Source organism: Callorhinchus milii, unplaced genomic scaffold, assembly GCF_018977255.1.
Source record: "Callorhinchus milii isolate IMCB2004 unplaced genomic scaffold, IMCB_Cmil_1.0 Scaffold2, whole genome shotgun sequence".
Taxonomy (NCBI): domain Eukaryota; kingdom Metazoa; phylum Chordata; class Chondrichthyes; order Chimaeriformes; family Callorhinchidae; genus Callorhinchus; species Callorhinchus milii.
Window position 1 is genome coordinate 11,975,975 of NW_024704743.1, and position 16,458 is coordinate 11,992,432.

A 16,458-nucleotide genomic window follows, 5' to 3' on the forward strand; every position below is an offset into this window, starting at 1 on the left:
TACAGTAATGTGCACTGACTGTGTGTTTTGTGGGCAAATAAATTAAATCAGTGAGAGAGATTTAATAAGTTCAGGCTCTTTATGCTGCAACACAGAAAGTTAAAATTAGACCCCGCTGCATGTTTTCAAACTGGTTGAACAGTCTTTGATAAAGTTGACTAGAGAAGCACTGTTGTTACTGATCACCAAAAACAAGAGGAACTAAATTTAGGATAATAATGATAATAATAATAATCCTTGCATTTGATATGCAAGGATTATTATTATTATCATTATTATCCTAAATTTGCAACAACGTGATAACGTTGTTGAGACATCTCAAAGTGCTTCTCAGAATATATTGTAAAGTGAATTCATTGTATATTTTGTGGGCAATAATTATAATCTAGCGCCTTTCAGGTGGGGAGGACAACCTAAAGCGCTCCATAGGATGTACCGTAAAGTGTAGCGGTTGTGGATATTGTAGGCGAATGTGGCAGCCAAGTCGCCCACAGCAATGTCCCACAAACAGGCATGAAGTGAAAGACTGATATTTATCTGGAGAAATATTGACTAGGACACCTGGAGAAACTCCCTTTCCTTTTTCGAATAGTGCCATGGGATCTTTAGCTGAATTGCAAAGAAGACGGCACCTGAATTGATGACTCTGTTGAAAAATGGATGGTGACTGGAAATAAATAATGTCATATGAGCAAATATTTTGGGTTGATGAATATTTTGGGAAAGGGTGGGACAGGGTGAATTTGGATTTGGAGGAAATATTGGCCAGAATGTATCTGTTTCATTTTACAAAGGGGTTAAAAGGAAATTTCAAAAATTGAGTATAAACAGCAGACCTAAAGTTTGGGAGCCAGTCTTGGCTTGGTGCCTGAGAGCTCTAAAGATGGGATTTATCCCAAAGTGCATTCAGCAGAGGAAATCCAAGTCTTTGTCAGGAGGATTTGAATCAACAACAACTTGCATTTATATCATGCTCTTCATGCAGGGTAGTGTCTTGGAGCTGGTAAAGTGAACAAAACCAGCAGAGTCCTGCAGAATGCCTTTCCAACTCATACCAGCCAGTGGTGTGATTGTGATATCTTGTCACTTAATGAATAATATAACCTGTATTTTGCCCACAAGACATACAGTCAATTCACTTTACAGAATATTCTGTGAAGCTCTTTGAGACGTCTCAAAGGCTTGATAAGGTGCTATATCAAATGCAAGGATTATTATTATTTGACCCAGCGCCATAGGAGATGTTCAACCGAGGTCCCGTCTGCCTGATCAGGTGGATGTCAAAGATCCACTGTTCGAAAAGAGAAGGGATTTTCTCCTAATGTCCTGATGATAATCTGCCCACCACCAACAGATGGAAAATTGGTCATTCACTTCATGGCTGCTTGTGGGACAATGCTGTGTTTAAATTAGCGAATTTGGCCATGTTTGCCTATTAAAAATGCAAGCTGCACTCGTTAAGCGGCTTGAGCTTCCCAACATGAAGGGCGTTATATCAAATGCAAAGATTATTTTTATCATCACATCAAAATGTTTCAAAGGGCTTCACATTGTGACTGCGTATTTTGTAGGCCAAAGCAAGGCAGAACCAATATGCATCCAGTGATGTCCCGCAGCAGCCCTCGTGAGGTGAATGACCAAACTCCCAGTTACATCCCACTTCTCTACATGTTGAGGAACTCATTATGTTCTGCCATCTGAAGCGTTTCAATGTAATATAACATCACAATCAATTCAAGCACTATTATTTGTTACATCCACCAAACGCGTAGCTAGGAGTTTGGTAGTCATTCACCTCATAATGACTGCTCATGGGACATTGTTGTGCACAAATAGGCTCTACCCACCTGGCTGCTCCCTTCGCTCAGTGAGCACCATGTCCCCCACACTCTATCAGGCAGGCTTGTAGCCTTTTTTGCCCCCACTTTCTGTAACTCCAACCCAGAGTTCCTTCGATCACTCCTTCCCTCACCTCGATTAAGGTTGGTCTTGAGACCTACCATTTTGCCCGCGCCTTCAGTCACCTTCCCAACTGCTCAGGCCCATCCCCAGCTCGTTCTGTCAAATGGATATCCTCCCGACTTGAAAGGCTCTGTGTGTATAATTCTAAATTTGTTGTGTTGTATTATGCTTCTCAGTGCCGATTTGGTTTGAAACTATTTTGTACTGCATGATTTATACTCCATTAAAGTCTTTTTTTAAGTCTATAAGTCACATCAAACAATATATTTTGTGGGCAAAACACGGCAGCCAATTGCACTCAGCAGTGTCCTACAAACAGTTGTCGATTGAGTGACCAAATTATTATTATTTATTTTTTAAAGGAATTATTACCCCCGGAAAAGCGATCCGCCAGTCGACTAATCACCGGGTTCCCACTCACTACTAGGATCAGAGGCGTGTGGAGTAAGGAAACTTGCTCAATGTTTTGCCCTGCCAGTAATGGAACCCAGGTCTTCTCGCTTGCAAGGCAAACGCTCTAACCACTGAGCTACAGGAATCCACAAACAAAACCCCATAAAGTGAATGACCAGTTTTATCAGTGGGGGGGTGTTTTCGAAAACAATTTTTTTATTATTTTGAGTTCAAGAAGGGTGATTTTGTTTAAGTTAATAGCACCAAACTCCGTACCCCATCATCCCAGGTCTTGCGAGGCTCCACTGACCCCTTATTGCAGAGGATTGATTTAATCTAATTGAATCCACGACTGTTTGTGGGACGCTGCAGTGCACAATTTCTACCACGTTTTGCCCACAAAATATAGTCACTTCAGTTTACTGTATATTCTGTGAAGCGCTTTGAGACGTCTCGAAGATGTGATAAAGCTCTATATCAAATGCAAGGATTATTATTATTTACAAGATCCTTGCTAACAAATTACTTCACACCCTCGCATCTTCCTACCTCTTCGACCTGCTTACTCCCCACTCTACTACAAGCGCCTTCGCTCAGCTGCCTCCGGTCTCCTGCCTGTCCCTCATCCTCTCTGCTCCACCATCAGTTACTATGGCCCGAAACTCTGGAACTCTCTGCTTCAATCTCTCACACTTGATGACCTTCCTCTTCAGCCATGCCTGTGGTCACCTCCCCTCTCACTTTGGCTCTGTGTCCGGTTCTACCACTGTTAAACTATCCCGCGTGAAGGGCGCTGTACAAATGCAAGTTGTTTAGGATTTAAAAAATGATGGTTCTTTCACTAGGTTTCAAACAATACAATTCTTACTTCTCCAGTTTCTGAATCAAATGTTCCTGCATAAGGTCATACTGCAGTCGGTATGCTGTCCATTGTAGAGAACAATGAGTGGTAAGAACCCCATGTAAGTGCAGTGTTACGGGACATTCAGATTACCTGCTACGATGGTTTCTTTGTCCTAATATGTTGCTGCCCGGTCCTACAGTGTAGCTTTCCTCCTTTTTTCCTTGCCTCCACCCCACCACCCTTCCCTTTAACACAACACTGCCATTCACTGTGAGGATTTTTTTTGACTTTTAACTAGAGTGAAGTTAAACAACAGATAAATGATGATTCGAAAAGCAAAAGTTACATGTTTGTACCCTGACATTTTTTTAATAGTTTGTAATAATAAGCCTTACCTTTGTATAGCATTTTCACATTGTGAGGATGTCTCAAAAGCACTTCACAGGATATACTGTAAAGTGTAGTGACTGCATTTGTGGGTGAATGTTGTAACCAGTGTAGTGTAGTGACTGCATTTGTGGGTGAATGTTGTAACCAATTTGCACACAGCAATGTCCCACAAACAATGATGAAGTGAATGAGCAATTTTATTTGGGCGATTGAAGGGTGAGAAACTCCCTTCTTTTCAAATAGTGCTGAGGGATCTTTAACGTCCATCTAATCAGGCAGATGTTAAACGTTGGTTTATCATCTCATCCTAAGGACAACATCTCTGACAATACAGTGCTCCCTCAGCAAGCATTGGAGTGTCAGCTTAGACTACATGAGTTCCAAGTCCTAACTTGCAGCTTGAACTCCCCACTTTCTGACTCAGAGGGAGAGTGCTACAAACTCAGCCAAGCTCTGAGGGGGTTGGGGAAAGAGGAGGTGGATGGTGTGTGTGCCAGCAACTGCAAATAGCTGAGTGTTGCAGAATAGATGGTGTCCAAGTAGTGGCTATTAAGATTGTTTTGCCTCGTAATTCATAGTTACTTTTCTAGTGAATGGGTTGTTTATGTCAACAAACATAGGAGTTGTTTAGCACCATTAAATATCTCGTAAGCAGTCAGGTGAATGACCAGTTTTATTTGGAGGACATCGGGAGAAACTGCCTCGTCTTTCATAGTTTCCTAGGATATTTAACGTCCACCTTGAACAGGATGGTACACGACCTGGTACACGACAACATTTAACTTGGCTTTCAGTGTCTCATCTGAAGGGTGTGTGCATGGACTGGATTGTCATCATAGATCCAACAGCAACAACTTGCATTTATATACTGCCCCTCATGCAGTGTAGCATCCCAGAGCGCTTGACAGTGGCAGAGCACGATACCGAGCCGGGGAGGGGGAGGTGACCGTAAGTGTGGTCGAAGAAGGTTTTCAGGTGCGACCTGAAGATGGGGAAGGAGGGGGCAAGGTGGAAGGATTGAGTGAGAGAGTTCCAAAGTTTCGGGACGTAGTCACTGAAAGCATAACCACCAATGGTGGAATGGAGGGCACGAGGGACAAGCAGGAGACTGGAGCCAGTCAAGTGGAGACAGCGGGTTGTGGATTGGGGAGTAAGCAGTTCGGAGATGTAAGGAGGTGATAGGAGGATCTTAAAATCGATCTGTTCGGTGATAGGGAGCCAGTGGGGCCTGGAGAGAACTGGTCTGATGGGAGTACTGAGTTTAATGCAGTGGGTGGGGATGCCAGTGGCGAAATTTTGGTTCCATGTGGCTTGAACCCACAACCTTCTTACCTGGAGGCAGGAATCCCATCACCTGAGCCACTTTTGACCTCGATTTAAATAATATATTTTAAGCAATGTGTAAAGCGATAGTGTTAAATCCGCTGACACACGTATGAAAACATTTCCCAAAATTGCTGCCCTAACCAACAGATAAAATTGGACATACACTTTCATGGCTGGTTGTGGGATATTGCTGTGTGCCAACTGGCTGCCGGGTTCACCTACAAAATACACTACATTTTACAGTAAAATCCTGTGAAGGCTTTGAGACATTCTCTTCCCACACATCCCCTTTCCATCGCACCAATCCCTTCCCCCACAAAAAAATGTGGTCACTCAAATCCACTCTTGTTTGCGGGAGAGTGCTATGCGCAATTGGCTGTTACATTTCTTTCACAAAATATACAGTCAATTCATTTTACAGAATATTCTGTGAAGTGTTTTGAGATGTCTCAATGAGGTGATAAGGCGCTTTATCAAATGCAAGGATTATTTTTAACGTGAAAGGCGTTGTATCCTATTTAAAAACTAATAGTACTGTGGTTTACAGTGGGTTAACCTCAATGCAGTTGGTCTCTCTTCCGTTGCGATGTGTTTGGGGCTGTGAGCCACTGCAAAGCACAGTTTGATTAATAGATGCTGTCAGCCACTGATTGTTCCACAGCGCTCTTTGCTTCTCACCAGTTTTTCAGTGTAAAGCGTCTTAAGTAGCCAATGGGTCACATTTCGCAAAGATTGCTTGAGACTTGGCATTGGCTCTGCTTCCTGTATTTACACTGAGGCCAGTGGTGAAGGCATGCTCCGTGGGATTTCATTTGAAGACAGGCACAGTGTGGCCAAAAGAATCCCATTTCTACAGTTCCATTAACACAGCTGCTTTCCACCTCCCTCCTTCCCTCCCTCCCTGCATTCTGTCCTTGGGACCAGATCCAACATACACGCTGATTATTGTCAGTGGGTCCTTTGCATCTCTCTCCTCTTCCCCCCCACCCCACCTCCCCCGTAGAACACGGTGGTCCTGTCTAACCCCAGGTGGCTGGGAATACAGAGTTACTGATAGCCATAAGAAGCCATGTTTGGCAGCTATCCATTGTTCGTTCCAGGACTTCAGTTGTTCCCAAGGATTTTGTTGTGTGTCCTAATTGTTGTACCTTGCAGTAGTTAATGGCACTTACTTGGACTGTAGCTTATACAGCATGGAAACAGCCATTGGTGTGTCAGCCTGGCTCAGTGTAACATTCTTGCCCTTGAGTCAGAAGTTTGTGGATTCAAATCCCATGTCAGGACTTGTCTAAGCTGCCGCTCCAATGCAGTGCTTGGGTTAGTTGTATTGTCGGAGGAGCCGGCCTTCGGATACAACGTTAAACCAAGATACCATCTGCCTGTAAAAACAGAAGGCGCTGGGAACACTCAATAGATCAGGCAGCATCTATGAAGACAGGAGACATTTTAGGTCGATGACCTTTCTGACGGGTGTTTTTATTTCAGAATTCCAGCATCTGCAGTATTTTGCAGAACACGAGGTCTGCCTGTTCAGGTGGACGTTAAAGATCCCATGGCACTTTCCGAAAAGAGAAGGGAGCTTCTCTCTCCTGGTGTCGACCAACAATCCCCCAACTAAAATTGGTCACTTCTTTCATAGCTGTTTGTCTGACATTGTTGCGTGCAATTGGCTACTGTATTTGCCTGGAAATACACAGCCAATTCACTTCACAGTAAATCCTGTGAAGTGCTTTGAAAGGTCCTTCCAATGTCACGAGGCACTAAACCAAATACAAGGATTATTATTACTATTTGGCCCAACTAGTCCAAACCAGTGTTTATACTCCAAGACACTAACTCAGGAGAGGTTATTATGGGGAAAATGGGATTGAAAGACAGGATGGGTCCAATGGCCTTCTGTGTGAATTTCTATGATTCTATTTGGAATCTCTTCAATCAAAGGAACGTTCAATTGTGAAATTCACTGCAGTTGCAGCTGTTGAGACTTGATCAATAGGGTCATTCAGAAGCCAACTGGATAAGCACCTAAGCAATAAACAAACCTTACTATGGGCATATAGGGAAAGAGCTGGAAAGTGGGATTAAGTTGCTACAATAATAATTATAATAACCGTTATGTTTGCTACAGTGCTGTTTTATGTCGGGAGGATGTGTCTCAAAGGCCTTAACAGGATTTACTGTAAAGTGGAGTAACTATGTATTTGGTAGGTGAAAGCGGCAGCCAATTTGAGCGCAGAAATGTCCCGCAAACAACCAAATGACCGGCAAATTACCTTTTTTTTCTGTGTGTGGGGGGGTGGGTGATGATTGGGATGATTGTTGGCCAGGATACCGAGAGAGACTCCCTTATGTATAATGCACTCATTTGTTCATGGTGTTCAATAGACCACCTAAAATGTAAAGAATTGATAAAAAATACTAATTTACATTTATATAACGCTTTTCATGTCGGGAGGACATTCAAGACACTGAATATACCTTAAAGTGCAGTGACTGTGTTTGTGGATGAACCAACGAGATGCAGTCCTGTAGCATATTGGTTAGAAAACGTGGCTAGCAAGCAAGAGGACCCTGGTTCAATTCCTGGAAGGGACGAAACCTTTGGCCAGTTTCCTTACTCCACACGTCTCTGTTTGCCTAGCAGTAAGTAAGAACCCGGTTGCTAGATGATTGGCGGATTGCTTTCCGGGGTTAATAATCCTTTCAAAAAGAAAAAAAAATTTGGTTATTCAATCCACAACTATTTGTGGGACACTGCTTTGTGCAATTGGCTTCCGATTTTCACCCGCAAAATATAGTCAATCCACTTTACACTATGTTCTGTAAAGTACTTTGAGATGTCTCAATGACGTGATGAGGTGCTTTATCAAATACAACAACAACAACAAGATTCCATTTATAGAGCGCCTTTCACGTCGGGAGGACGTCCCAAATCGCTGAAATACGAGGATTATTAGTATTTTGTTAGAGAGTTACAATAAAGAGTAACTTGCTATGTGTGTGGCTCTGAGATGTTTTGAGATAAAGCTCTATATCAAGTGCAGATTTTCATAATTAACGAGAAATTCGATGCTAATGAAATGGGCTGAATCTTTATGTTCACCTTTTGTTCTTAATTTCAAAGCTCAATGCTATACAAAGCTTAGTGATATTCCTTTTTTTAAACAATAAAGAAACGCTAATTAGACTCAGAACTACAGATTGATCTTAGAAGCTTCTGTTATTGCCTTTAATTAATTTAGAGTACATCAGTGCACATGCCTTCCCTCCCTCATCCCTGGATGATGCATTGTGTTTGTCAGCGTGGCTCAAATGGTAGAATTCTCACCTCTTGAGCCAGCAGGTTATGGGCTCAAACTCACGTCAGGACTTTGAACTTGGATAATACACTCCTATACAACACAAAATTACATATGTAAAGCTCATTTCACGTCGGGAGGACGACTGCTGATGGTGGGGTGGGCCGGGCAGAGGACGTGGAGCAGGCCAGAGCCTGAGCCAGAGCCTGCTGAGCAGAGTATCAATGCTAGGATTATTATTATGTAATTATTTAATATGATCCTGTCACATTCTTCGAAAAGAGCAGAGCATTTCCCCTAGTGTCTTGGCCAACAATCCCGTTAGCAGAGAAAAGAAGCAGAAACCTATACTTTCACCTTTTAACACCCAAGATATTTTGATGCTCAGTGATTATCCTTGTATTGCTCACACCATAGGATCTGCCATTCTCCCCTCCCTTCTCACCCTCGCCACTACCCCCTAGCCCCTACCATTCTGTATGGCTAACTCAGGCTTGCTGTGCGCCCCCCAGCTCTCTTCGCACCCTATTCAGTGTCTGAGCTCCACCTTAAAATTTACCTCCTTGATCGGGCCTATGGTCACACACACTCCTCCTCCCAGTTTAGCATTGCTATATAAATGCAATTTATTGTATTTCTAACGCACAATTTGGACACGATATAGCCTGGCTCAGTTTATAGTGCTCTTGCCTCTTGAGTTAGAAGGTTGTGAGTTGAAGCCCCACGTTGGGGCTTGGAACTCATGTAGCCTGAGTTTTGCTCCAGTGCAGTGCTCAGTGTGTGCTGAATTGGAGGTGCCGTCCTTCAGCTGAGGCATTAAACCGAGGTCCTGTCTGCCTGATCAGGTGGATGTTAAAGATCCCATGGCAGTACTCGAAAGAGAAGTGAGTTTCTCCGAGTGTCCTAGCCCTCTCTGCCCGTGCAGCGGGTGGGGCAGCAGTATGAGGTGGGAGTACGCCCTGCTGGTGGGGAGCAGAAATTGTGGCTCCGGAATGAGTGAGGATGGGGGCAGGGAAGGGAATGAGCTGTTCCCTGGGGCTGTGGTGATGGTAACCAGGATGTTCAGTGGTCTGATTTCTTAGCCTCCTGGGAGGCTTTTTTACCACTAAAAAAGCAGCAATGGTGCTGCTGAAATGTGGTCTGAGCTGGTGGTCACGCGGAGCTGGAGCAGGAGTCTTTCTATTCAACATCCCATCTCCCGTGGGAGCACTGAGATCACCCCATATCTGGGAACCGAACCCGGGTCCTCGATTGCAAGGTGCGTGCTCTAACCACTACGCACAGAACTCCACGACATCACTGCCTGGCAAGCTTTCCCGCTGCCTGTGTCGAGCCTGGATCACCCTAACCGTTAGGGTTAACCTAATCTGTTCGACCCTGAGCTGTCCTTTCTTCCCCACATCCGCACCACAACTGGCACCGCCTTCCACCACCTCCGGAACATCGCCAGACTACGGCACTACCTCACCCCTCACGCTGCTGAAACACTGGTCTACGCCTTTATCACCTCAAGGCTGGACTATGGGAACTCTCTCCTCGCCGGCCTTCCCGCCACCTCCCTCCACAAGCTGCAGGTCATTCAGAACCCTGCAGCTCGTGTACTGTCCCGCACCAGGCTTCGGGACCACATCACTCCCACCCTCGCTCGCCTCCACTGGCTCCCCATCCCCCAGAGGATCGAATTCAAGATCCTCATCCTCACTACAAGGCCATTCACGGCCTTGCTCCCTCTTACCTCTCCGACCTACTATCCCCCTACCTACCTGCCCGTACCCTCCGTTCCTCTGGCTCCGGTCTTCTCCACATCCCCCGCCCTAACCGCCCTACCATCGGTGGCCGGGCTTTCAGCCTCTCAGCCCCGAGGCTCTGGAACTCCGTCCCCCAGTGCCTTCGCCGCTTCCTCCCTTTTCTCCTTCAAGGCCGGTCTCAAGACATTTCTCTTCAACCGTGCCTTCAGCTCCCCTATCGACTCTCTACCCCCTCCTCGCTCCCTCCCTTCCCTCCCCCTGACCATTTCCCCGCTGCTCGTGTCCCGACCCAACTGTCCAGCGCCTTGGGACGTCCTCCCGACGTGAAAGGCGCTCTATAAATGCAATCTTGTTGTTGTTGTATGGCTTTGGCTTGTAGGGTTAAAAGGAACTGACTGGGAAGAATGTGGCTCAACCTCCTGTTCTTGGCACGGCTGCCTTGTCTGTAAGTGTATAATACGGAGGGACAGTAACCTCAGTGTTATGTCTTCAGTGGCAGTGGCTGCCGTCCACTACTCTGTCTTCGCTCACTGAAACACCAGCTTCATTGGGTCAGCCTGGTGCAGTGGTAGTGCTCTCGCCTCAGGAAGTTGTGGGTTCAAGCCCCACATCAGGACTTGGAATCACATTGTTTAAGTTGACACTTCAATGCAGCGCTGGGGGGAGAGAGATCACTCCACTTTACAGTATATTTTGTGAAGTGCTTTGAGACGTCTCAGCAATATGATGAGGCACATAATGCAGGGATTATTATATAACAATTCCCCCACATAAAATTGGTTGTTCATTTCATGACTGGCTGTTTGTAAGACATTGCTGTGCACAAATTGGCTGCAGTGTTCACCCAAAGCAGTGAGCTTCCAGTCCATGAGCTGTAGCTCCATCCACTGCAACCTCTGTGCTGCCCTCCAATCAATCTGTCGAAGAATTGGGTTGCCCTATAACTGTGCATGGTTCCTGATATCGTCAATTGCAATCACAAGTCTTGGGTTTGATGCAATTTGAATTCTTAGTCGAAAGCCTCGAGATGATTGTCAGTGCCAGGTTAGGCTTGTTCATAACAGCATCATGTTGATTGGAGTCCTTAGGGAAGATTGGCAATTTACACACCCAGTACCTTTCCCAGCTTCACTAATAGATAAGCCTTCATTATGGACGCATTTCACGTTTCTTGTGCCATTGTGCGTAACCTCAGAAGAACACGGGGAGGGAAGGGGGAAGGAGAAAGAACTGGCATTATTCTGTCAATGTTTCAAAGTGCTTTAGGATAATTGCTGCCTCCCACTCCCAGTTGGCTCTGTGAAGCAGTTTGAGATGTCCTCTCGATGTGAAAGACATGTATAAATGTTGGGTAGCGTTGTCAATGCTTGGTCAAGTCGAAGTCCTAGAATTGTTGTGCAGAATGCAAAATCATGCTTAAGAGTATCCAAACCGAAGTTCTATGTATGTCACCTACACATAGAAATTTCCAGGACTGTGAGCTCAAAAGTCCTACCGAGGGGCTTCAACCTGACTTAAGAGACAAAGGTGCTACCAACTGAACCAGGCTGATGTTTACAGGAGAACAAGAATCTTTTGGTGTCTGTTGCAAACACCTGTGTTTCTGGTTTGTGTTCAGCATTGTGAACATTTAGGAAGTAATACTCCTTTTTTTGGAAGGGTGGGGGCACGGGTGGCTCAACCTACTGTACTTCCCCCTCCGATCCACCAGTGTTTTTTTATTCATAGCAGATCAGTGCTTGTGAAAAGCGCTAAGCTTTAAACATCGCTGGTGTGTGAACACGTTCACAGGCAAATAGGTCCAGCAGTTAGATCACATGCTATCCTGTTACTGATATTGCTAGATAATTGCATTTCTCTCTCTCTCACTGCCTTTTATTATCGGTTGGTCTGTTATCAGCAGTGCCTCATTGCTCCACCTTTACTGTCTTTAGAAATTGTGTGAAGGTATAATAATCTTTTCATTTGACGTAGCGTCTTTCACATCAGAAGGACGGGTCAGCCATTCCACCAGTGTATCAGGTCCTGCCCGCTGTTTTCATCCCATTTTGCTCGTCTTGTTTACATACTGGAGTCCTGTAGCTCAGTGGTTAGAGCACTCGCCTTGCAAGCGAAACACCTGGGTTTAATTCCAGGCAGGGCGAAACCTTGGGCAAGTTTCCTTACTCCACACAGAGCCTAATAATAATCCCTCCAAAGCAAAACAATAATAAATTGATCATTTTCAATCCACGAATGTTTGTGGGACACTGCTGTGCGCAATTGGCTGCCACGTTTCGCCCACAAATATACGGTCAATTCACTTTACAGCATATTCTGTGAAGCGCTTTGAGACGTCTAGAAGACATAAAAGGCGCTGTATCAAAATCAAGGATTATTATTATTATACTCCTTGATGCCCTTTTGTACCAAGTACAGCAAATGGATAACTCAATCGTGGCTTAACTTGTCACTAATTACCACATGCTGTCAATATCCTGGCCACCTGAAGTGAATGGCGGGTGCTTTACAAATGTAATTTTGTATTGTATTTTTGGAGTCCAGTATAATATATTGGTTAGAGCACTCACCTCAATTCACTTTATGGTATATTCTGTGAAGCACTTTGAGACGTGACAACGACGTGATAAGGCGCTAAATCAAATGCAAGGATTATTATTTCAGAGATCAATTTGTGTAACTTGCAAATGACCCCTTCCCCTCTTCCCCCTCCTCTTATTCCCCTTCTCTCATGCATTCCCATTGTGATGATTGCAATTTTCGAGCAGGTTTCTGCCTGAATGCTGAACACTGCTGATGTGTTGAACAGCAGAGGCCACTTTGATGATCTGTTCCACAGGCTTGGGTTGTTCCAGGAATTGTAGTCTATGAATCATTGATGGGTGACATGACCTGGCACTAATGTTGCGTACAATAAAGGCTCAGGCGAGATAAGGGTGAACGGGGAGGGGGAGGGAATCGATGGCATAAGCTCAGATCATATTGGGTTTATATTGCAATGCACCACGCTGTGAAACAGGTGCGTAGGTCATGTCTCACTCTTGTGTGGTTGGAACTGGGGTCAAATTGATAGTAAAACACTCTTTGAAACTACACAAGATGGTTTCTAAGTGCCCAGGTTTATTATGAGTGTTCAGGAACAGCAATGGTTTTCTGGGTTGGATTTCTCCTTATAGGCAGGCAGGCATGAGATATTCCTTGTTCGTTTCCTCTACAGAAAAGGCTCTCTGTGGAATGTCTTAGGCTGACTCATTTTCCTTAATAATCCCTGCATTTGATGTAGCACCATATCGCACTGAGACGTCTCAAAGAACACAGAGCGTGGGTGTTTTTCCCACAGTAAAGTGCGGTGATCATGTATTGAACTTGCAGCCTCAATTGACAATCCAGTGCAGTGTTTGGGGAGAGGGAATTGGGGGTGGTCCCAAGGCAGTCCTTGAAAAAGAGATGTGCCCAGGAGATCTGTTAGACAGATTTCTGTTAGGAAATAATATCTCAGAATGCAATATATGGTTTGGGACATGGCATGTGCATGCGATTGCCAGGATGGTGGAAGGCAAACTGGATGGATATTGGCCTTCTTTCGTCGAACAACTCTTATGTTCTGATGTGCCTGGCGACACTCCCTCAAATAAAATTGATCATATCCTTGGCTGCCAGGTTTGTTCAAAAATAATGACAATAATGTGATGAGCATTTGATACAGGGCGGCAATGGGAGGACGCTGGGTTTGGCATGCTGGAAGGATGGGAACAAATGGGCAAAAGAGTGAACTTAATAATAATAATAATCCTTGCACTTGACATAGCGTCTTATCATATCAAGTTGTCTCAAAGCGCTTCACAGGACTTTTCACAGTGAAGTGTAGCGACTGTATTTTATAGGTGTTCTCGGCAGCCAATTTGCGCACAGGCACAACAGAATATAAGAATTGTTTGATGAAAGAAATTCAATAACCATCCAGTTCGCCTTCCACCATCCTGGCAGTCGCATGCACATGTCATTAAGTGAGAATGAAGTGACCATGTTTTTTTATTAAGGGGATTGTTGACCTAGTCACTGAGAGAAACTCCCTTCTCTTGAATAGCGCCATGAGATCTTTAACATTCACTTGAATAGGCAGACAATACTGCTGTTAAAATAAAAAAAATTCTCCCTCGCTCACTTTGTTCAAGCTGCCTTGAGATCAGCCTCTTTGACTATGCTTTTGGTCACCATTCCCACTCCCCACCCAGCTCAGATGCCCAACCAATACTAGTGAGTGCTTTGGGGCATCCTTCTGCCGTGAAAAGTGCTGTAAATTTGTATTGTAATTATGCATTTGAGTATGTTGGGCAAAGTTATGGTCAAAGACCTTTGAAGAGGCTTTTAAAGGTAAAAAGGGAAAATGATTTATGTATACATAATGTATAGTAGAGCTCTGTTATAAGGTTTGGTTTGGGTATGCCAAGGATTATTGTTATACGGATTGGCTTCCCGCATTCTAAAAATTGCCAACGATATCTGGTCGTCGGTCACCATTGATGTCACTTCCTGCACCCTGGGCATGTGCGATATGTTCAGGAAGTACTTACGTACAGCAGTGGCAATTACCTAACAACCTGAAAATCAGTGTGGGATGCTGGGCATGCGTGTGCAGCAATAGTAGACATTTTTCAGGAAGTTAAGTTCGATGACACTTATTGCGCTTGTGCAAAGTGCACAGGAACAACAACAACAACAAGATTCCGTTTATTGAGCGCCTTTCACGTCGGGAGGACGTCCCAAGGCGCCCAAGGAAGTGACTTTGTGGTGGCCATTTTGGTTTTGTGCCATGTTATGACGTGATGTTTGGGGGATTATGAACCTGCATTAGAAAACCCAGGGAGCGAGGGTTCTTCTATATGTATCTGGGGGGGAGGCGGGTTTCTCTTCAATGCCTCCTGCAAGGTCCATCTCAAGACCCTCTTCTTCAACTGAGCCTTCGGTCACCCCCTTACCGTCCCTGCCCTCCACCCCTCCTGATAACAACCCCCAGGTCCAATCCAAATCCCTGACTGTCCAGCACTTTGGGTCATCCTCCTGATGTGAAAGGCAAATGTGAAAGTACAAATGTAATTTGTTGTGGTTGTTGTTGGTGCCTTTTACTCTTTCAAACAAAGAGTGGAGTGGGGGTGTGGGTAAAAAGTGCATATTGTTCTCTGTCTTCTGATACTTTGTTTTTTCTCCCGTCTTCTCTCCCTCTCTCTTCACCTCCCCCCCCACCAACTCCCCTTTGCAGAAGTTAATGACGACTCCTTGGAAGAGGATATACTCCTTACAGAATCCGAGCTTCCGCCTCTCCTCCAACGTTCCACATCTGAGGAGTCTGCCAGCTCAGCCGTCTCAACCCATCTCGATGCAAAATCCAGGTCAGCAGACAGAACACAGAGGGAGGGAGATGAGAGGGGAGGGGAGAAGAGAGGAGAGAGGAAAGGGAGGGAGAGGAGGGTAGAGAGGGCAGAGGAAGGGGAGGGAGAGGGGAGGGAAAGGAGTGGGAGGAGGGGAGGGAGTGAGAGGACGGAGAAAGGAGAGGTGAGGGAGAGGAGGGAGGGAGAAGGGGGAGGAGGAAGAAGGGAGGGGAGGGAGAGGAGGAAGAAGGGAGGGGAGGGAGAGGAGGAAGAAGGGAGGGGAGGGAGAGGAGGAAGGGAGGGAGAGGAGGAGGGAAGGAGAGGGGGGGGAAAGGAGTAGAGAGAGGAGGGGTGAGGGGATCACATTGGCGATTGACATGTGGGGAATGCTGGGAGCCCGTCCTCAGGCCAGATGTGTGGTGCTGGTTAGAGAGAGAGCAGACGGCTGCACATGATGTGCTGATAGCTTGATTACAGCAGAGGGTGGGGGGAGGAGGTCAGTATCCCAGCTGTTGTCTTTAAACCACTCCAGCTCCGTCTGCAATGCCGTGCTAACCCCACCCCTTAATCACTGCTGCCTTCCGCCCCTCTCCCCCCCCTCCAAATTAGAGGTAATTAACCCTATCTTGAAGCTGCGTTCATCTAATTTAATACAAGAGCATTCATTCAATTTCCTGGGGGATAAAGAGAGACAAATTGGTTCAAATCTTTTTTGCCTCTCTTAAATATTATTCTAAGTTTAAATGTTGATTATCTCATTCTGCTGATGTTTGTTACCCTCCTGTTCCTCCCCCCATTCAAAACTCCCTCCTCTTTGCCCCCGCCGCTCCCATTTTAGTCTCTAGAAACCTTTCTCCTTTGCTCACCTTCCAACTCTGCCAATGTGCAGCGCTCTGAGACACTATCCTATGGGAAGGGTGCTGTATCAACACAAGTTGTTCTTTAAAAGAGATGGAAGTTTCTCCTGGTGACCTGACCAAAAATCCTCAGCATTCTGGAGTGCTTCATAACTGTTTGTGAACATTCCTTTATTATTTTTATATTGGCATTAGAGTGCTGTTTCCAATGGGTTCAATTACAAATACAGTCGGTCCACTTAGCAGTAAAAATCTTTTGAAGCACTTGTG

The 16,458-nt window shown here is 45.2% G+C and overlaps 1 protein-coding gene and 1 non-coding gene across 2 annotated transcripts in view; both read left to right on the forward strand.

Annotated features, from left to right (window-relative positions):
• LOC103189436 (histone-lysine N-methyltransferase 2C-like) overlaps window positions 1-16,458 on the forward strand; it is a gene marked incomplete at its 3' end in the record, with an annotated part of 147,116 nt that overhangs the window by 81,809 nt on the left and 48,849 nt on the right. Inside the window, exon 4 of the mRNA XM_007909832.2 lies at window positions 15,223-15,352. Within this exon, the coding sequence (XP_007908023.2) occupies window positions 15,223-15,352 (130 nt within the window). The remainder of the gene's footprint in view (window positions 1-15,222; window positions 15,353-16,458) is intronic.
• Window positions 10,378-10,503, forward strand: LOC121848183. Its single transcript, XR_006084901.1, has one exon. It is a non-coding gene; the product is annotated as a small nucleolar RNA SNORA57 (small nucleolar RNA).